The sequence below is a fragment of the Cavia porcellus genome, unplaced genomic scaffold (genome assembly GCF_034190915.1).
Source record: "Cavia porcellus strain 051 isolate PalLab524CR breed Dunkin Hartley unplaced genomic scaffold, mCavPor4.1 scaffold_28, whole genome shotgun sequence".
NCBI lineage: Eukaryota > Metazoa > Chordata > Mammalia > Rodentia > Caviidae > Cavia > Cavia porcellus.
In genome coordinates, this window is record NW_026947511.1 from 9735449 (window position 1) to 9758370 (window position 22922).

The window sequence follows — 22922 nt, forward strand, 5'->3', positions numbered from 1 at the left end:
GAAAAAGCTGTTGATAAGGTCCAACACTCACTCATGATAAGAACCTTACAGAAAATTGGAACAGATGGTCTTTACCTAAATATGATAAAGGCCATCTATGACAAACCAACAGCCAGCATCATATTAAATGGCCAAAAACTGAAGGCCTTTACCTTAAAATCAGGCACAACACAAGGATGTCCCTTATCACTATTCAATATATTACTGGAAAAACTAGTCAGAGCAATTAGACAAGAGAGAAAAATAAAAAGGGGTAAAGAGAGGAAAAGAGGAAGTTGTTATCTTTATTTTCAGATGACATGATACTCTACATAAAAGACCCCCAAAACTCCCATTAAAAGACTCCTAGATATAATAAATAAATTCAGCAATGTAACTGGATACAAAATCAATGCTCAAAAATCAGCATTTCTATGCACTAAAAACAAAATTACGGAGAGAGAAATAAGAGAAGCCACACCATTCACACTAGAAGCCACAAAAATGAAAAAGTTAGGAATTAATCTCATGAAAGAAGTAAAAGATCTATACAAGGAAAACTATAATGCCCTGAAAAAATTGAAGAAAATCCCTTGTTCATTGATAGGGAGAGTAAATAGTGTGAAAATGGCCATTCTCCCAAAATTGCTATACAGATTCAATGCAATCCCAATGAAAATACCATCAACATACCTCATAGACCTAGAGAAATCACTCCTAAAATTCATCTGCAACCAGAAGAGACCTAGAATAGCAAAGGCAATTCTAAGCAGCAAAGGCAAGGCAGGAGGCATCACAATCCCTGACTTGAAATTATACCACAAAGCTACTGTAATAAAATCAGCATGGTACTGGAATAAAAATAGATCTGAAGATCAAGGAAAGAGACTAGATGATACAACCACAACTACCAACACACTCAACCACCTTATCTTTGATAAAGGAGCCAAACATGTTCACTGGAAAAACGACAGTCTCTTTAATAAATGGTGCTGGAAAAACTGGCTCTCCATATGCCAAAAATTTAAACTAGACCCATGCCTATCACCATATACTAAACTAAAATCTAAATGGATCAAAGGTCTGAATATTAAAACAGAAATACTAAATCTATTGGAAGACAAATTGGGTAAAAACTTTGAAGACATAGGAAAAGGTAGAGAATTCCTGAACAGGAATCAAACCACACGGGAACTACTTCCCAGAATCAATAACTGGGATCACCTCTTATTAAAAAGTTTCTGCATGTCAAAAGAAATATGCAGCATAGTGAAAAGAAAACCCATAAATTGGGAAAAAATCTTAGTGAACTATCCCTCAGACAAAAGACTTCTGTCTAAAACATATAAAGAATTAAAAAAAAAATCAGATCCCTGAAACTCAAGGACCTAATCCAAAAATGGGCATCTGAGATGAATACACAGTTCTCAGATGAAGAAATACAAATGGCAAATAAACACATGAAAAATGTTCATCACCGTTAGTCACTAGAGAAATGCAAGTTAAAACAACACTGATATTCCATCTCACTCCAGAAAGAATGGCCAGGATCAAGAAAACTATCAACAACAAATGCTGGAGAGATGTGGGGAAAAAGGAACTCTCCTGCACTGTTGGTGGGAGTATAGACTGGTGCAACCACTATGGAGGTCAGTCTGGAGATTCCTCAAAAATCTGGGATTGGAGGTCCCATTCGACCCAGCTATTCCACTTCTGGGCATATTCCCAGAAGAACTGAGAACATCATACCACAGTGATATATGTGCACCCATGTTTATAGCAGCACAATTTGTAATAGCCAGATCTTGAAACAACCTAAGTGTCCATCAACTGAGGAATGGATAAAAAGATGTGGTATTTTTACACAATGGAGTACTACTCAGCTACAAAGAATGATCACATTGAGATATTTACTAATAAATGGGCTCAACTTGAGACCATACTCATAAGCAAAATAAATCAAACTCACATGTATAAATACCATATAGTCTCCCTAGTGTAAGAAATAGTAAGAGTACATAAGAGTTTAGGGTAATCCTGATTTCCCATTACATTGTTTTGAAGCCTTATAATGATCACAGTTGTCATGTGCTGGTCCTGGTTTTTTTTATTATCTGTGATGGTATGAACAGCTAATTTGAGAGAAACAAGTCATTATAATAGCCAGTACTGATATAATATCATCTTACTCTGAAGTCCTAGCATGCTTTAGCTCTTCTGTTTTCATTGGCTCTATCATGTTGTACCTTATTGGATTGTATTACATGTCAAAGTATAAACAAATTTCCTATGGAAAATGAGATAATATAGTAGCCGTTGTTTGTTTTTTGTTATTTGGTTCTGAAAGCCCTGCAATACTCTCATTCTCTTGAGTGTTTTTATAGTATTTTGTTATGTTTGATACCATTGTATATGAAGTTATACTTAACTATTTCAACGAAAGAGACATCATGGTGGTTACTGTTAATTATGGGTTGTCTTCTGGTAAAATACTGTGTTGCTTACATTGTTCTGTTCTGATCTGCTGTTATATCTCATTTTTGTCTTAATCTCTTTAAAATAAAAAAAAAGAATAACACTTTTTCTGCTATCCGTATGGCATTATTTTTACTGGTAGGAAATTCTATTTAGCAGAACATCCAACACAGAACAGGATGGAGGAGAATTTCTTGTTTTGCCCTTTTTTATAATTTTTATTGTATATTTTTGACCCACATGATGACCACATGCATCACAGGGAGTCTGTGCACACACGCGTAAGCCTTAGTTTTGTCTCCCGTTGTCCTCCTTCCCTTCCGCCTCCTCCCCTCCCCATTGTTTCTCTGCACCCCCTTCCCGCCCTTCCCTTCTCCCTCCCCCTACCTTGTTCCCCTTCCCCTTTGAACATTTTCTTTATCGTTCTCAATATCTAGCTCCCATTTTGCTCCTTATCTACTCTTGGGTTTCTCACACAAGAGAAAAAATGCAATATTTGAACCCGTGTTTCCAGTTTATTTCACTGAAGACTATGGTCTCAAGGTGTATCCATTTACCTAAAAATGGCTCAAGTTTATACTTCTTTAGGGCAGAGCAGTGCTCCATTGCAAATAAAAACTGTATTTTCTTGGTTCAGTCATCCACTGATGGGCATCTTGCCTATTTCAAAGATTTATCTATTAAAATTGTGCTGCTATTAACATGGGTGTGCATGTATCGCTATAATATGATACCTTTAATTCTTTTGGGGAGATACCTAGAAAAGGAATTTCTAGGTCAAATGGATCCCCTAGTTTTAGTTTGTTGAGGACTCTCCATACTGATTTCCACAGTAGATGAGCCACTCTACACTCCCACCAACAGTGGAGAAGGGTTCCTTCTTCCTCAGACCCAGCATGTTATTGGTTAATTTCTCCAAGATAGCTATTCTTTTTGGAGTGAGCTAGAATCTTAGTGTTGGTTTAATTTGCATTTCTCAAATGACCAATGGCACTGAGCATTTTTTTTTCTTTGTCTATTTGCTGTTTGGCTTCTTTACCTGAGAAGTGTCTACTCATCTCAGACATCCATTTTTTGGATTGGGTCTTTAAATTTGGAGGTCTGAATTTTTTTAGTTCTTTATGTACTCTAGATATTAGTCCATTGAGGAAAAGCTGGTAAAAACTTTTCCCATTCTATGGGTTGTCTCTTTTCTGGGCAAAAACTTTAATATGATGTGATTCTTGTTATTTCCTGTGCCATTAGGGTTTTCTTCATAAAGTTTTTGCCACATTATGTCTTTAAATTTTACCTATCTTACCTTCCAGGAGATTGCATTTGTATTTTAATATTTAGATCTGTAACTCATTTTGCTTTTGTTTTAGTGCATGGTGAGAGATAGGAGTATAGATTTAATTTTCCATGTGTGACAAGTTGGTTTCCCTGGCACCATTTGTGAAAGAGGCTGTGTTTCTTTGAAGGAGGAGTTCCAATGTAAGAAGAAAGAGGCTATCTAGGCTGAAACACACATTCACAAACCACCAGAAGCAAAGGATGGAGCTAAACTTATTTTTTTTTAAAGATACAAGACAAAAGGGAGGTCCGAACAGACATGGTTGTTGATCAGGGCATGGAAGCCAGTAGTTTTAGCAGTGTCTGTCCCTGGGACAGCCAGCTCAGTTAAAATGGAGACTGATGAGCTCTTATTATGATCCAGGACAGAGAGACGAACAAAGAGAATAGAAAAAGGAAAGGTTCTGCTTGGCTGTAGCTTGGTGTCCACAGAAGATGGACATTGACCAAATAGATCACACAGCGACCATTACTAAGAAAGAAATATGAGGGGTTCTTTCATATGAAAGAAATATGATTCTAGCCAAGGGTGGTAGCCTGAGCTAGGGGATACTAGTGCTTCAGCAGTTTAAAAGCATAAGGGTTAAGTTGGCAACAAACGGGTTGAGAGGGGGACTGGGGGGGGGGTTGAGGTTGGAGAGGGACTGGGACATACACAGGACGTGTGGAAGCAGAGGGTCAGAGAGGGCAGTGTGCTGTGCAGAGGGAACTGAAAAGAACTTCAAACACCTGGATCACACATGGACTTGAGAAGTGTCACTGACTCTATTACAATTTTCCAAAGCAGCATTGGTAACACTTGCTCTGTGCAGTGTCTATCTCGGAATCAGACACCAATTACAAGCAACTTTGGCACTTTGGAGGGAAAGTTGGTATTTTTGATTCATTTCCTTTTCATGAGCATTCATCTTGCAGGGAGATGAAAATTCCTCCCCTCTCGCATATCTGGGAAATGAAGACTCAAACACTGCCCCTCCAGAATGCTCCACTTGGAGCAATTCCATACCCCTTATAGGCTGAAGACACTATAGAACTGGGTTTGTGACACATGCTGTCTTCAAGGCAATAATGACCAAATTTGCTCCTACATAACTATAGTCAGTGACAGATTTTTTCAGAGGTCTAAATGTCATATATCTCTAAGTACAGTTTTTATCTTTGTAAAAAATATGTAGAATTGTAGACATATCACATTAAAACATGCTTTATTTTTATATTTTTATTACTTTCTCTCTGCATTTAGTTTCAATCTTTCTTTTTTTTTATTGATTCAATTATTCCTTTTCCCTCCATAACTTTTGTTGCATTTCTCTAAGAAATGACCTCAAATCATAATCTCTGGCTTCACTTACAAAATGGCATACTTAGGAAAATTTTCATTTAACAGGTTAACTTTATCCTCCAAATTTACAACTAACCCTTGTTATTAAAAAAAAAAGTTGTGAACTCAAATGGATCTTCAGTTATTCTTCCCTTTACAAAGCATAAACTATTGAGTTTGATGGAAAGCAACAACAGTGTTTTAAGGTGCTATTACTTATGGTTCTTTTTGCTTGTTCTCTCTTCTCTGTGTCTAAATCTATCATGCAAGAGTTGATCATCCTTCATAAAATCACATTCTCTTTCTCAACCTGCTGTTCACAGACTTGATAAAAGTCTGAGATTGGGGACTACAACCCTGTGAGTACAAGGGAAGCAAGTTCACTTCGGGCCCCACAATCATCATCATTTCTATTCTATTAACAAATTTGAACAGAATTACGATAATTGTGTATTACTGTGTCAAAAACACAAGATGCTACTTTATAATCTACTGTGATGGCTAAAATTTAAAAAAGACAGAAAGACAATGTTAGTGAAGATGCGGGAAATTTGGGACACTTGTAGACTACTAGAGGGGGCGTAAAATGGTTCTGCTGCTGTGGAAAACAGCCTAGAGGCCCCTTGGGACGTTAAACACACATTCCTATAATCCCACACTCTGCGAGGCTGAGACAGGAGGACTGCAAATTCAATCCCAGACCCTTAGCCACAATTGCAAAACTATGTCTTAAAATAAAAGAAATAAACAACAATTAAGAACATAGTTCAGTGTTAAAAAAAAAAAGTTAAACCATATGACCTTATGTTCCAGGCATAGGTATACATACACCCAAAAGAATTGTAAACAACTATTCAAACAAGTTTATGTACATGAATGTGCTCTTCTAGTCAAAATCACAAAATGATAGAAATAGCCCAAGTGTACACCAGTGCACGAGGGGATACACACAGTGCGGAGTGTACACACAATGGATTGTTTCCCTAAAAAGGAATACAGTATTGACATATGCTACAAGGTGGATGGAACTGTCCTGGAGTTTCAGTCTAATACCTAGTCTGACTTAATGACCTAGGAATTGTTTCTGAATGCTAATTTTTTAATGAGAAATTTTTTAAATCCGTTTGAAGATCAGAGATAACAGCTATTTACATACTCATCTGAATAGTACTTTCAAACATAATTACTATGAATTCTAAGGAGATGTATAGCAGAAGCCTCACAGCGGACTGCAAGATTTTTTTTAAAAAGTAGCTTTTCAGCACTGGCCTTACTGGGGTCTGTACATCGGTGTTCTCTCCTCCCTGCGAATCGTGTCAAAATCCTAACCCCTAACATATCTATTTTTGGAGTCAGTGGGCCTTTGTGAAGTAATTATGTCAGGAGGCCTCACCATCGGATTAGTAATCTCTCTAAGTAGAATGTAAGAGAGACAGTCCTCTCTCTTTCCCACATGAAGGCAGGAGGCAGTCCCTCAGCTAGGAAGAGGGCCCTCACCTGGAAGCTGACCATGGTGGTACTGTGCTCCCGGATGTCCGGCCACCAGGACTGTCAGACACCAATGTTTTTATTGCTCAAGCCACTCAGTTTATGGTATTTCATTTCAATGGCCTGCAGTAAGATTTGCCTTTTGATAACTTTTTAAGATATCTTTTCTGGATACAGATAAAGTGACAAAGAACCATTATTTAACGGTCCCTCCCCACCAAAGATACCTCCAAAGAAAATAAACACATACTTCAGTGACAGGTCAAGGTACTACAAAAGTTAACATTTTTCTTAAATGAAAAGAGTTCTTTATACAGGAAGTGTCTTCATGATAAATAACAAACCAAATTCTTCTAGGAACTGAGTTACAGGTTTACCTCCATTCATTACTAGGCATTTCTCAAGCATCCTCTACACAAAAAGCATTCTCTTGCCAGATCAATTTGCAAGATATGCTGCAAGAGAAGCATCTGCTTTTTGACATCTGGAACCACTTTGCTGTTTTTGCGATAGAAAGCTCCACTAAAGCCAGGCTGTTGGATAATCCTGTCCCCAGCACCATTACTGTGGCTGCAGCACGGGATGAAGCGGGAGAAAGAATGAACTAATTCTAGGATGTGGTCTCAAATTAAAGGGCTGTTTTCCAAAAGCAAAACTCTACTAAAAAGAAACTAGGAACATTTTCAGTAGCTGAAAATAATGCACATTTTGCTTTGCTCTTCTAAGGAGAAGAAAATAATTCCTACCCCATATCATAACAAGGAAAGCCATTTTCCATCGTTTTGAGAGGCAAGAAAAACACATGTTCTCAATGAATGTTTATTAAGCACTGTATTTATTTGCTAAGGTTTCCATAACAAAATACTGCTTGGCTTAAACAAAAGAAATATATTTTCTCCTAGTTCCAGAAGCCAGATGTGTAAGACCAACTTGTGGGTTGGTCTTAGACATCTTTTGACACCTCTCTCCTTCGCGTGTAGATGGCCGCTTTATTCCTGTGTCTTGACCTGCACTTCTCTCTGTGTGAGAGTCCTAATCTGTTCTCACGGGGACACCAGCCATACCGATTTAGGGTCTCTCCAGTGGCCTCACTTTAATGGAATGCCACGGCAGATCTCGTCACATTCTGAGGCAGGAAGCATTAAGACCTCAGACTACGTTCTGGGGGACAGGCTCTGTGTACAATAAACAGACTAGTACAGAATCAAGAGAAGTTTGAGATAAATTGGTACAGAAACACAAATCAGAAAATTTCTGGAAAATTGTGGTAACTCTGACTTTTTGCCTTGGGAGGAAAGCAAGTGGCCTGTGGGGCCCTGGACCTGATTTGCATTCAAAAGAGGAGGTGACCTGCTGCTGGAAATGGGCTCTTTTGAAGGAAGCTCATTCAAAGAGCACGGGTGGCCAAGGGCCAGTCACACTTGTGACTCCTCTGCTTCATGGCCAATGTCAGTGGCATGTCCGTCCTCAGACACAGAGCCTCGGGGTCACTGGCTTGCAGTCTCCAAGAATTCAGCTCCATGGCAAGTTCTTCCATGCAGTCTGATTAATCAGGTTTGTACTTGGCAATAAGAAAATCAAAACCCCTTCCCCAAAGAACTTTTCATGCTTTACCTCCCTCCCAAAGCTTTAGCCCTTCTTGCCAGGAAATATGTGTTAAGAATGCCTCTTTTGGCCTGGGGATACAATCTAACTTTTTAACAAAAAAATGGATTTTTTTCTAATTTTTATTTAAAGGAGCCCAATAGACTTTGCAACCGGACAAGTTCTCTTGCTATCCTCTTTGGAAATCTAAGAAGCTAAAAGTTCTTGGCTTTCAACTGAGTGCTTTCTCTCTCCAGCCATCATTCCGTGCCGTAGTTTCTCTTCAGACATCATTTTATAACCACTTGTCTGTTATTGTATTGCTGATACAATTGATTGTGGCCAGAGTTGTATGACTCTTGTCAATATGCTAAAATCTCAACTATGCCTTGTCCCAGCAGTTATTTTTACAAGAATAAATTACATAATCTTTTTCTTTGCCCACATATACAAGAATGTCAGTGTCTTGAAGTGCTTACAAATTGGGGACGGCACACTCAAGGAACAGTGGAGGGGTTTTGCAGAGTTAATTTGCCCTTAGCTAGTGATGGGCATAGGCTCAAGGGCCCACGCATAGGACAAGCTAAACTCTTCTAAAGTTTGACATCGAAACTTTCCAAGGCTTTAAGTTCATAAATAAGACTAAGTCACTGATCTGCCCATAGCAACTTCTTCATGAATGAAAATGTGCTGAACTTCGGTGGGATGCCACTAGTCCTGAAGAATAGGTTAAGTGGGGAGGATGATAACTTAGCCAAGCACAGAGCACAGAAAAATACTGTTCTTGGAATACAGAAATCATTAAACCAAAAAGGGAGTGCTTCTGTTGCCCTTTGACACCTGACCCCTGAGTGAAGCCTGTTGTTCTGGGATCTCACGATGATTCACGGCAAACAGACTTCCTAAGCCTCCGACACAGTGACACTTGGACACAGGGTGAGCCCTGTTGGCTGCTGCTGTGCACCTTCTCACATGCTCTCTACCACGGGAAAGCGAGATTTTCCCGACAGGCGACCTGCACTCAAGGTTTGTTTGCAATTAAGCTTTACAAAATTTTTTTAAATGTAGCAAAAAATCTGAAGATCTGGAGACCAGACACACTCTTGCCTGCAGCATAATTTATTACCTAATAATAGTATTTGGATACAGTAACAGGCCTTGATTTAACACCATGTGGCCTGTCTTGAGACAAAGCAACTGAAAAAGAAAACTTCAAATGTGCAAAAGCAATAAATATCAAACTTTCTGATCTAAAATGTATAAATATAAAATATCAGTCATTTCTGGAAACATCTTAAGGATATCCGGCAACCACATGTCCACAGCAGGGTCTGGTGCTGACCGTGCTCACGTGCAGCACGGATCACCTCAGATCCAGCACAGTCATCTTCGTGTCTTTTACCAACACGTGTTTGCATATCTAGAAAAGAAAAGAAGTCAGCTTGGTATGACCATGTATAGCATCTAATTCTCTTTAAGGAGGGATTATGGGTTTCCTAATTTAGACAATTTTGCAGCTTAAACAATATTCTCAATCAGAACAAAGGTCATATTTATTCATTTTCAAAAACAAAAAATTATTTGCAGAAGTTATCAAGTAATTTCCATTTTAAATAAATTCTGACTTCAAAATAATGCTTCAGTCCACAGAATCCTTAACAAAATAATTAGACAAAAAAAGATGCAGTCAAATACTTCTCCTTTTGGGCTACATAAAGTGAATCAAAAAGTATGGTTACAACCTAGACATGATGGCACATGCATTTTATTCCAGTATTCTGGAAGGCTGAGGCAGGAGAATCACAAGGTCAAGCTTAGCCTCAGCAATTTACTGACTTAGCAAAAACCTGTCTCAAAATAAAGAGAAAAATTTAAAAAGCACTGGGAAAGTAGCTTAGTTTGAAAAACTAGGGTTTGATCTCTAGCATCATAAAAATGAATAAATAGAGAGAGGAGAAAGAATGATTACAGTTCCCATTGAATCATAATGAAATAATTAATTTAGCCAAATCAAGCAGAAAGTACTGATGAGACTTTTTTGTTTTGTTTTGTTTGGTACTGGGGATCAAACTCAGGACTGCGCACTTGAAAGGCAGATGCTTATGCCGCTGAGCTAAATCCCCAGCCCCTGATGAGACTTTTTAAGACGATGTTTTCTAACAATTGTTTGCTTATTTGGATTCTCAAGAAAACACTGTTGAAGCAACATACAAATACATAAATGGTTTGGTAACTTTATGTATAATCAGTTCAACCACAGAAATCCTGACATTTTCTTGCCAATAAAATAACACAGAAATTAGAAAGTACAATAATAGTCCAAACTAAGCAGTTGAGTCTTTTTCCCATGTTAGACTGCTGCCAGTTTTCTCCTTTGAAAAACAGCTGTGTGGAGTGGGGAATGGGGTTGAGTATCTACAAAAATAACCCCACCGTCTACTCACACTGAACAGCCGGGGCTCCTTGGTGTGCGGGTGGAAGCCCTTCTTTTTGCAAGCAGACACTTCAAGCATGCCAGCGTTAGTGAGCCTGAAGATGCCAGTGCTACATTTTAGGGCAAAAAAAGGAATAAAAGCTCAGATTACTTGGCATTTTCCAGACGCTTTACCTGAACAAGAGGCACTGTATGCATTATCCCCTAAATGAGACGAAGGAAGAAAACAAGAACTAAGAATTCCACGGCGATGTTTTTTAGACTTATCTTTCCCTGACTGGCCAGTGTAGAGAACCTCAGGAGGAGCTGCCTACAGGACCATGACGGGGCAGGAAGCCTCGAGGCTGTGTGAGAACACGACAGCTGGACAGCATCCGCCACCATGATGAAATTATAAGCACAAATATTTTTAACTTTTCTAATCACGGTAATGCTGTTTATAGCAATAGAAAATATTTATTCTCAAGTGCTCTGCTAAGCATGTTACATCTACTGTCCCGTAATCCCTGTCCCTCACATGGACCCAGCGTGAACAGGGATGAGGGATGAGGAAACTGAGGCTCACAGTGGCCAGGTATCCTGTGACTCTGAGCGTGCAGCCAGGATTCCAAAATAGGCTCACCAGACTCCTATGGGCATAACTATTCTACAGTAAACTTTGTCTCCCAAAATGAGGGTAATTGAGCTAACGTTGGGTGATTTCATACAGTAGAAACAGGATCTCAAAAGTCAAATTGGACATGATGGCACACTTTGTAATCCCAGCACTTTGGAAGGTTGAGGCAGGAGGATTACAAGTTTGAGACCTATCTGGACAACTTAGACAAATTAGTGAGACCCTTTCTCAAAATGTAACAAGTGAAGGTAGGGGGAGCTTTAAAAAGGGCTGGGGCTCTAGCCCATTACAAAGGTTTGGGGTTCAATTCCCAGTACCAAAAGAAAAACAAACAAAAACAAAACAAAACAAAAACAAAGAAAGAAAGAGAACCCTCAAATACTAAACAGGAATAATAACATCCCTCTTACATGTCATCCACTTTAAGGTCACACCAGAAATACTACCAATTGAAAGAACCTCAAAAAGTAAGTCTTCAGAACCCCAAGTGTATGGACACTGGCGCGGCCATCTCTCCTTCCAGAGGCCATCATGTGTTCGCCTACCCCAGGGACATGCCCTGTGTACAGACATGTACCCAACAGCCCCAGAAAAGCCTTTCTTGGGAGCTCCAAGGTCACACTTACTCTTTATGTTTTGGGGAACAAACAATGGCCACAGCCTCGGGCAACATGAGCTGATAAGAGCAGTGAGTGTGGAGATCCACGCTGGACAGGAATGCAGTTTGTGTGGGGTGTGTCTGTAAAAAGGGGAGAGGATGAGTGTTAGGGTAGCTGAGGCTTAACCAAGGCCACAGGCTATTCAAAGAGAAACCCCCCCCCCCGTGCTTTTTTCTTTTGTGCCTTTATTAATTAAATAAGGAGTTTAAATAGTGTTTGACTGTTATTTATAATCCTTTCAGTTACACATACCTATGATTTTCTTGGAGTAAATACTACATAACCAGAGTGTCATATATTTTCTTTTTACTGGAAAAATAAAGAGCTGGAAGCTGAGCCTGGTAACTCACATCTATAATCCTAGCACTGTGGGAAGCTGAGGCAGGAGGATCACAAGTTCAAATCATCTTGGACACCTTACTGACTTAGTGATTCTTTGTGTCAAAAATGTAAAATTACAAAACATAATAAGACAAAGGGGCTGATGGATAGCTCAGTGTGAAGGTTCTGAATTCAATTCTAGTGCTAGAAGGAAAAAAAACCCCAAAAAGCCAGAAATGATTTGCCAAAGGTCTTAAATATGATTCTTATTTAATTATCACAATGCATCTATGATCAGTTATTTTATTATTTCAATTTTCCATGAGACTCAGAAAGATAAAGCAATCAGGTCCACAGCTGGTAAGAAGAGGTTTCTACGGCTGGAGGCCCTGGCACAGAAATGCTTGTATACAAAACTGTAGACGTGAAAGTTTTCACTGATATACCACATGGTACTGTGTATCTTCCTATGGATCCGCTGTTCCCTATAAAGAGAGGATGGGAGTCTCCAGGTTATTAAAGATGCTCAGGAATCATCGTGCACAACAGCTGAATGCCTACACGATGAGAATGAAGAGAATAGAAATCAAAAGAAATTTAGACATGCATTAACCCCTAATGTCTCTTAAAAAAATACTGTGACTTTTAATCATGAAACAAAGGTCTTTGATACACACTAGCTGGGTCCTGGCTCCATGACTCACTCATAGCAAAATGAGGATGACCAAACCACTCCTTGGTCATGTCGTCTCTGAAAGTTGATGATAATCATTTTCTCCATGAGACTGATATGAGGATTAAATGGGACAATCCATGTAAAAGTCTTACAACACAGTCTAGCATATAGAAAGGAACAAAAGTTGTCTGCTGTCATTTTAATGTATTTCATTATTAACTAAAGGGCATATGCTTAATGCACTTATACACACCAGGGTGTGTTATAGAAATGAAAGGGTTTTCAATTTCTTCCTACTTATTTGATAGGACAAATGCAAAATCACCTGCTCATAAGGACAAAGTTGTTCTACAAAGAAAATGTAACTCTTGGCCTATAAAGAACTCGATCAACAAAGGAATGAAAATCACCCTGACACATGCATATGCTCTGTGAGTGGTGCTGGGTTGAAAGCAGGGCCTTACGCAAGCTGACCCCATACTTTAACTGAGCTAACTCCCTGCCCGGTTCTCACTTTAAAACCCAAATGCTTAGTAAGGATATGAGTGGAGGGCCTGACAGCTTGTTATCTAACAAAGAGGACTTTCTTTTATTGTTTTGTAAAGTAATTTTTTTAACTTTTAATCGGTACCAGGGATAGAACTCACTCACAACTGTCTGCTCGTAAGGCAGGTGCTTATGCTGCTGAGCTAAATCCCCAGCCCCTGGGAGGACTTTCTTTGGATAAATTAGAGTTTTCATGCCTTGGTAAAGAAATAAAATTTGTTTGAAGGAATTACTGTGATACAGAGGCAGAAGGCAGGCTGTCAAAAAGACAAAGCACTCTATGTGTCAATTTATTTCCAGAGGAAACGCATACCACACGACCATCTGAGTATTTCATTTCACCAATAAGGATCCCTTCTATTCTGATGAGGACATCTGCCTCCTGAGAGAATGCAGTCCCCATTCCCTGACCCTAAGAAAATCAAAATGATGAGGATGAGGACGATAAGAGCAGCAAATGCCATTTACTGCAGCTGAATAACTTACTAGGTACTGAACTGATTACTTTCTCAAAACAAGATATGATCAGTGCTATTACCCCCTTTTTACAGATGAACAAGCTGAGGTACAGAGCATAAGTAACTCACTGAAGTTTACACAGCTAGTCAAGCCAAGAATTCTAAATTCAAATTCAAGTCTGTCTGATTCTGATTCAGCCTTTCTTTTCCATAACTAATTTACATCTGAAAAAATGTTCTGAAATTTGTTGTTACTATTGTGCTCTATAAAAACCACCACAAAAGTCGGTAAAAGCATTGACCCTTAGAAATGTAACACATTTGTATTTTCAAGTAACTATAAAAACTTGAATCAATTAAATAAATTTAAAAACAAAGTTCTATAATTCTAGAACTGCGCCACCCTCATAAGTTAAACAACTTGGATTCATTACTACATACATTATACACAGGGAAGTTCATAGGAAAAAAATATTTGTTTTTAATTCGGGAATGTTTTATATGATAAACTAGCACTGGTTTGCTAATATAGGCGTGTAATTTAAAGTACTGTAATGTTCAGTTTGTTACAAATGTATTTACTATAATTTGCTTTGCTTTAAAATAAACTCGTTACCGAAATTATATTAGGCTAAATAATGGCTTTCAAATGAGCAATTTCCAAGTAGACAGGCATATTATTTACTGTTAAGCAGACAGATATATGGCAAGGTTTTGTAATCTCTTCATTATAAATTAATTCTTGCATGTGAGAGCCAGATTGTACCTCTCAACAGGTCTCCACACCTGGTACCCTGTTTACTGCTCACATTAATACAACAAAAAAAAAGCAGCATTCACTGGCCTCGCGCATTCAGTGGGGAAACTTGGAAATAGGGGGAGGAGGAGTCCTGACTACGGCACAGAGCAGTTTAAGGTGGAGCAGGAATAAAGTCCCCTACAGCTCCTGAATTGGCACTAAATACTTGAAGTGTACATGCGAGACTGTGTGCATATGAGAGTGTGTTGCTGCCTCTACCAGTATTTTTGAATAAAATACAAAATGATTGCTCATTTTTGTTTTTAATTTTTTAGGGGCTCTCAGAGGTGTCTGCAGAGGATGTGCTCTGAAAATCTTGGCCAGCATTCCATGGCAGTGGAGTGGATTTCTCCTACCTACTATGGTTTGGATGATAATGCTTCCTCTAAAATTCATATCAAGCTTAATTTCCAATACAACATCATTAAGAAGTATGGCCTTGGAAGTGATTATTAGCACCTCATAAAACAGCTTGGAGTTGAAGGAAGGTTCTCTCTTGCCTCCCACATTATCAAAGATCACCTAGGAAGCACAGTGGCTCTCCCAGATCCCAGTCCCCAAATACTGTAAGAAAGAACTTTCTGCTTTTTAAAAATTACCATATCTCAAGTATTTTGTTTTAGCAGCATAAATGGACTAAGACCGTACCCCAGGTCCAGATGTATGAGACTGAATGGAAAAGGTGTCTATTACATGGATTGAACTATAGACAGGAAAGAACATCATTACCAATAACAAGAATCACAATTTTTCTGAATTTTTAGCCCAGAAAAATAGGCTAAAAAATTCACTGACATTTTCTCATTTAATACTCATTGTCACAAAATCAATCATTATGCTCTCTGTTTTTGAATGATAAAGTTGATGCTCAGACTGGTTGAGTGATTTGCCAATGTTGCTATAATGAATTCTTTTTTTTTTTTTTTTTTATCGGTACCGGGGATCGAACTCATGACCGCTTGCTTGCAAGTCAGGTGCTTATGCCATTGAGCTAAATCCCCAGCCCCCTAAATCCCCAGCCCCGCTATAATGAATTCTTAACAAGCTGAGACTTATACAACTATTTGATTTTTAAGCCTTTTTCTGCTTCTATGATGGCCTAGTAGATGTCAGATCCCAACATTCTTCATCCTATCCATTTGCCCAACTCCATGGCTGTTAATACATTCATGTAACTACTCTTGGGCCATAAGGATGGTGCTATAGAATGTGTGGATCCTATTTGAAATATACAATAGCTATTTAAAACAAACTTCTCCAGAAAGTTTTTAAAAATCACCCAGTTTAGAAACACTGCAAAAGGAAAGAGAACATTATAAACCGCCTATCAAGTCAGTTTAAAAAAACCTAGCAAAGCCTCACCAGACTACGCAAAGTCATCAGAAAGTCATCTCACTTCCAAATGTTACAGTCTGTATTAACTTTAGGTGGCACCAAAAAGTTTAAGAAGCCCCTCTTCAAATCCAAACTTGACAGAGTTAGCCACAGCCTAACAGTGAAGAAAATGCTTAAGCTAAATTTCTTCCAGAGGAAATTAAAAGACCATACAAAAATATATGAGATTTAGAAGGTCAAACATACATGGATCCATCCCAAAGTGAGGAGGCCGTGTTGATCCTGAACACTGAATAACTCTTCGACATTTTCCACGTCACAATAGTCTGGTCCCGCAGACTGCTTTGGCACGATCACATGAGTAATAGTAAATTCATTATGTGTCTAAAAAACAATTTAAAACATAAGAACAGGCACAAGACAGGGAAAAAATGTGAATAGGATAAGTCATGGTTTGCTACTGGAAACTATTCCTACCATCTGTACCACCCGCAGGCCCTCCCCCAGCTCAAAAACGGAAGTCCCAACATAAAAATAGATGCTTCATGAAAAGTTCTGAGAGTCAGTTGTTTACAGCTTGAAACCCATTTTCACTGCAGGAAGTATATCTCAGATAGGATCAGCACCCTGAGAGATGGGGTGCGGGTCCATGGAAGTTTAGTTATTAATAATGCCTTGACATATTAGATCTATCACAGAAAAAGTGAGAACAAAAACAGGGCAGGTTCATGCGGAGGAAGAGATACTGCCTAAATAATGTGTTACTGGGAAACATTCTGAGAGTTGTGGAGGGAGATGGTTCTTTGTACTCTGTTTTTTTCTTTCTTTTTAATTAACCATATTTTGTTTCTCTTAAAGACTTAGGACTTTCTTCTAATTTGGGGAGGATTAACTAGGCTGTCCCATAATTTTGATAATGTTTTGACTTTTACAATTACATAAGAGCACAGAAAAGCACAGTAGGCCTCTGAGGTAAAAAGGTAAAGGTTAAAAACGTGCTCCTGAGGTGGTGAAGCGACAGCCATTTGTTCTGTAAGGAGCTGTCTTCCCCGTGCAGGCTGGCTTTGCCATCCCTACCCAGCTCCATCCTCTCTAACGCTAGAAGCTCCAGCAGATTGGACACTTTTCTTTCAACTGCAATTGCAAACCCTTCCCCCATTCTCCCTAAACAAGGGCAGCTTTCCATGCCGCCCTGTGCTTCCACTGAGAGCTTAGAGTAGTTGCTCTTCCTGGTTCTTCATATGCATCTTGTAAGCTTCACTTGTCAGAGACTAGGACTGTTCCAGGCCACTTGATGCCTTGGAAGACTTTGGAACATATAGACATTTATTAAATATTTGTCTGATGAATGAATAATGAATCAATGTAACAAACAACCAAATTAAATATCATGTGTGGGATACAGCATCACACACTAAAACCACAATCATGACCACAGAGGAGACGACGGGTCACTGTGTGCTTGTGACCAATGTTTTCCTCTCTTAGAGGAAAGCTAATGAAGAAACCTTGGAATTCAGTCAGAGAATATGTCACATAAAACATTTGTTCATGCTAAATGTTAAAGACTACAAATGTGCCTGGACCTAGAAATGTAAACTGAAACTTATAAAGCCTATGAAAGGACTCAAGAGGAAATTAAATGGGTCCTCTCTCCTTCATCTGCTTCTAATTTGACATTGTCTTCTATCAGACTTCTGGCAACAGAGTTCATAAATATGATCAGTGATTATAGATTTTAGTTTGCTGAAACTATTGCTGCAAACTAAAGAAAACAACCAAACTACAATTTCATTCCACACGTATTTGAAAAAGGATGGGAGGATATTTGCCAGAGGTAAGAACAGGTGAAAAGTTAATCACAAGAAAGTGTGTGAAACCAGCAATTGCCGTGAAATTTGATTTAGCAAACAAGGTAAATTTGTAAATCTACAGACTTGTAATCTACCACTTCTCTAAACAAAGATTTAATTTATAGTTTTATTTCTTAAAATAAGCTTTAACAGTGCCTCTGAAATTTAACAACCTATTTTCTAGAGACATATTACTTGAATAATGACAGTAGACTTATGAAGTTAATCTATATAAAATCAATTTCATAATATTTACAACTCTTAGCAAGCTTAAATTCTGCTGTGCTAATCATACAAAATCTAATACTATTGAAAGCATCTTGTGCAGAGAGATAAACAAAAATGTCATACCAGCTTCCCACAGAGTATGCCACAGGTTTCTATTCCTTTCACTGTATTGGATTCCGCCAGCAGCAGGAATTTGTGGCAAAGATCTCTTGGTAAAACCACACATCTCAATCCTTCAACCACTAAATCTAAGACACAGAAACAGGACAAAAAGCTAAAAACAAATCCTATATTCTGTTCTTCAAAATTGTTTTTGGAGAGTTAATGTAAATATGAAGTCTAAAGTTATTAGGTATGTCATTTTCCATAATATGTTTTAAAATTCTTAAAAACAAACTACCAAAAAGAAAAAAAAATTACATTTTGTATATAAATTGCTTTATAAATAAAGGGGTAAATTGTGAGCATTTTTATGTGTTTGTGCCCTGGACAATTATCTCCATGCATTTGGATATTTTCTTATAGTACATAACAAATATATCATGAAATGCAAAGACTGGCCTCCTGTAAGATACAGAATAAATATTCTTCATTATATTTACTATGTGCAGCTTATATTCAATGACAGTAAGTGACCAGTGAGCAAAAGTATACTTTGGGAAATAATTAGCAGTAAAGTAGCTTATAAAATGAGTGCCTATTGTATTTACTTTTAAAATAATTATGCACACCAAACTGACAATGTCTCCTCCACAAATTGTTTATTTGATTTTGGGTACTTGCCAGTATAGTTCTTACAGTATTAACTAGTATTAATTGCTAGCAGAAATACATACTGCATCTGGAGGTTAATTATGTTGGAAATCCTCTCCATTCATGAATAATGTGAAACCATTTTACTGTAGAGCAAAAGTCTGGACAATTTGTTCAGTATCTTCTTTTTTCTCCACATTAGTGTTTATCATTAAGATTTAGGTCATACCTAAATCTAGTTAAAATATATGGAAGAAAAGGAATGCTAGGAATTCATATTTAAAGCCTGTGTTCAGTGAGAAAAACTGGACAGTCTCATTTATTGCAACCTGCTTTATCATCAGGTGAGTCATGTTTCCTGAATTTTAAAGTTACATGAAAGCTTCAGAGCACAGACAAGTTAGCCCTGCCATGGACACCATTTAATGTAGGCGTCCTACTACAGTTAGTAAGGAAATGAACAGACCCTCCCAACGCTACAGGGAACAGCCTCAGTGTTCTGAAGGGTGCATGACATCACTCACTCTGCACAGCACTTAGAGTAGCTGCTGGCTTTAAGGCTCTGTTGACAGGAGGTGAATGACCAGCGTAACTGGTTGCTTCACTTTTGTTCGGTTGATCAGCAAATACATTCAGCAAGGAACTGTCCTGGTGTGCAGCAAAGCAGGAGAGGGCTTTCCCATCGATCTGCTCTGACAGTGCCGGAGATTCCTGGCTTCGCATCTGGCTTCGGGCTAACTCTTGCTTCTTGAGTTGGTCTTCGAAAAACAGAAACTGCTCAGATTCTAGCTGCTGCTGGCGCATCTGAGCAATCCGCTTCCTTTCTGCCTCTATCAATCTCTGATGCTCCAGTTTTTTGAGAATTTCAGCTTTATATTTGTTCTAAACAATGTGGGTTGGCAGAAGAAAAGGTTAATTTCTCATGGAAAAACATCAAACTGGGATTACACACTTTCCATCTTCTGGCAAAGAGACAGTTGAAGACTGATATATCCAAAGGGACATTCACGAGGAAAACACACCACAGAAATGTACCTTCCTCTGATTAAGACAGCAGTTCCAAATCCTCTCATACTTTACCAGAGACACGGTCTGACAATCAAGCTCCCTCCATTCTCTGGTACTAGTTTTTAACTTTTATTCTAACCATTTCTATCAGAATTTACCAGGCTTTTTGTTAAAAATGCAGAGTCTCAAGTTCCTCAGTCCCAACAAAATATATAGGCATTATTAGATCAGAAAACAAAGATTTTAATAAACTTCCCAAATGATATTGCTGGAAACTAGATTTGATGAGCTAATGTAAGGTGGGGGTAATGAAGGAGACAGGATTGAGACTCTTCATCATTAACAAGTGTCTTGGGAACAAAGGTATGGTTGATAGCCTGGGATTACGGGTAGGTCTATTCGCCTAGGTGTGGCTGCTATCACTCTACATAGGACAGATTTCTACACAGGACACTAGTGTGCTTGGAGAGGCAGGTGTGTCACCCAAGACAGAAGGCGGCACAGCAGCTGAGCCTGCTCCTGCCAGGGAGGTGGTCCAGCAGACCAGCGTCTGCCTTGCTGACTGTGGAAGACAGAGCTGAGCTCTGTGCTCCCTCCCTGTTGGTTTGACTTGCTCTATAAAATCATTTCTATCTTTCATATTTCAATATCACTAATACCCATAATTCTGAGCTTACCTTCTGTCACTTAATTAAAATATGTCATGCAAACCAGCCTTCTGGCCATGCCCAGAGAAAGCCAAGCCAGATGTAATGAGATTGAACCAAAGTAAAGGTCATCCAGGTGGCGACCTCCAAAGCAAACAAACACACACACACAAACCACAGTAATGCAGCAACACTTGAGAATTCACATTTTAAACTGAGTATCTTACAGACTGGTCAATTTCTTTTTTCAATATCTATCTCTTAGATATCATTATCACTTTCCCTTTTTACTTAATAACAATCAGAAACCACCACCTCTTGATGTTGTGAATACACACAACACAACACAATTAGGGGTTGTTCTATCTGTATGTAAATTATTCACTATAATAAGAATCAAATTCACATTTCTAAGACTTATATAATTAGACACATCAGAATTCAAACACCATCCTCACTACTTCCTATGCCTCAGTTCATCTGAAAAAGCAGTCATTTGGCTCAAGGTTACATTGACAAGAAATGGTCCAAAAGTTCTGTTTAAATCTCAGCAGGAAATCTATTTCCTAATGCACTGCTTTATTAGATGTCATAGGAAAAAAATACCACATCTTTGGTGCAAGTACTTAACCTGAATATCAACAGGAATTTTTTATTGGTTTCATATCACTGCATCTTAAATTTTTAATTTAAATGCATATGAGATTGAAAAACTCATAAAAATGCAATTCAAAAATATTTGCATGGAAAACAGTCATGAAATAAATGTACCAATTGAACTTACCTTGCTTTGCAAATATTCTTGGTATTCTACATTGTATTTCTTTAAAAGATCCTTTTTCAATTCATCTGTCCTTGGGAAGGCAATCTCCTTCAGTTTCTTTAAAAAATATATATATATATATGTATATGTATAAAATATATAAATATATATATGTATATGTATAAATATATAAATATATATGCCAACTAGCATGTTCTTTCAGATAATCAGCTGAAGAGAAAAAACAGCTGGTACATTTATTAAAAATTAAGTCACAAGTAACCAAAGATAATGGAAGAAAAATAAATATCCCTATTCCAGGCCTCCAAATATAATTTTAAGAAGGTAAGTAAAAAACAACAAAAAAGTATCATCTTATAAAATCTTTATTGACCCCACTGGTTAGGTAAGTTTTTTGTTTAGGCAAGTATCCCGTTTTTAGATAGTAGTTACAGATTACACATGTAATCGTAATACAGATTACATGTAATTACACATGTAATCAGCTACAAGAGAACATTGGTGGGTGTGGGGTGGTTACGGAATCCTAGACCTACCAAATGTAAAAAGCAGTACTCTGTGAGACACTTTGTGTAAAAATACTGTAGAGATATGAGGCTGTTGCTAGATGTGCTACATTAACATTGCTAGATAAAAGACCACCTCATCTGAATCTCAGAAAACTTTCTCTGTGATTCTTAGTGGCAGAAAATCCGAAAACGAGATAGAGACTATTTCCACCCTTTTGTCTGGAGAAAAGGAAACAAAAGCCAGGTGTGAACCTATGCTCCAGGTGTTGGGCCAGCTGTGTGTTACCATTCAAAGCTCTGAAAGGTTATCATCACTGGTAGAGAAATTGTTACATATCTTACAATTAGCAAGTGGTCCCATTAGGACTAGAAGCCAAGTCTCCTACTGCCAAGAAGGCCCTTCCACCAAAATGTTTACTCTTTTAATTCTTTGTCATTTAGTTACTCATTCTCCTATCCATTTATTTAACAAGCATAAACAAAGAATTTTTAAAAGAATGTAAAATAATCTTTACAAAGGAAATGCTTTTGGAGAAGTTTGCTCCTCCTGATTAAACAAAACCACTCAGTTACAGCAGGGGTCACCTTGGCAGCCTAGGACCTTTGTTCCATACTCTCTGAGGTTGAATGTATGAAGGAAAAATGTTATACAAAGACAGGATAAAGTAGTAAGTGTAAACATTTAACAATGCAAGTGATCAAAATTGTAACTAAATCTGTTTCGAGGCAGTCTCCAATCTTATAGGAGAGTCTTTATTCTATAACATAGTAAAATATTCTTAATTATTATCATATGGCAATTGGCTTTGCATACAGTGTTTTAATATCCCATAAGATCAACATGAACTAAGATGAGTGAGAAACATTGTAAATGTTTATTTAAAAAGATGTGTTCTCAGGGCCGGAGATATAACTCAGCAGCATAAGAGCCTGCCTGGCAAGGTCATGAATTCAATCCCCAGTATCAAAAAAAATTTTTATATATGTATATAGATGTATTCTCAGCTACAGATAGTGTAACAAATGCTGTTGATAAATAAATGAATTGCAACAACTTTTTTTTTTCATTGTTATGTATCAGGTAGGCCATCTCTCAAGACTTACTATGCATAAGCCA

The 22922-nt window shown here is 38.0% G+C and overlaps 1 protein-coding gene across 4 annotated transcripts in view; it reads right to left on the reverse strand.

Annotated features, from left to right (window-relative positions):
- Positions 1-9282: 9282 nt before the first annotated feature.
- The window catches only part of Stambpl1 (STAM binding protein like 1), a 42461-nt gene continuing 28821 nt past the window's right edge, over positions 9283-22922 (reverse strand). For 3 of the 4 annotated variants that reach the window (XM_003473795.5, XM_005005292.4, XM_005005291.4), the window contains 7 exons: positions 21297-21392; positions 19382-19739; positions 18228-18352; positions 16270-16407; positions 11856-11968; positions 10624-10723; positions 9283-9599 (listed from right to left, as the gene is read on the reverse strand). In XM_003473795.5, the coding sequence (XP_003473843.1) occupies positions 9543-9599; positions 10624-10723; positions 11856-11968; positions 16270-16407; positions 18228-18352; positions 19382-19739; positions 21297-21392 (987 nt within the window). In that variant the 3' untranslated portion in view covers positions 9283-9542. Of the gene's footprint in view, positions 9600-10623; positions 10724-11855; positions 11969-12186; positions 12695-16269; positions 16408-18227; positions 18353-19381; positions 19740-21296; positions 21393-22922 lie in introns of those variants that run through there. The other variant, XM_063239489.1, reaches the window with a different exon arrangement.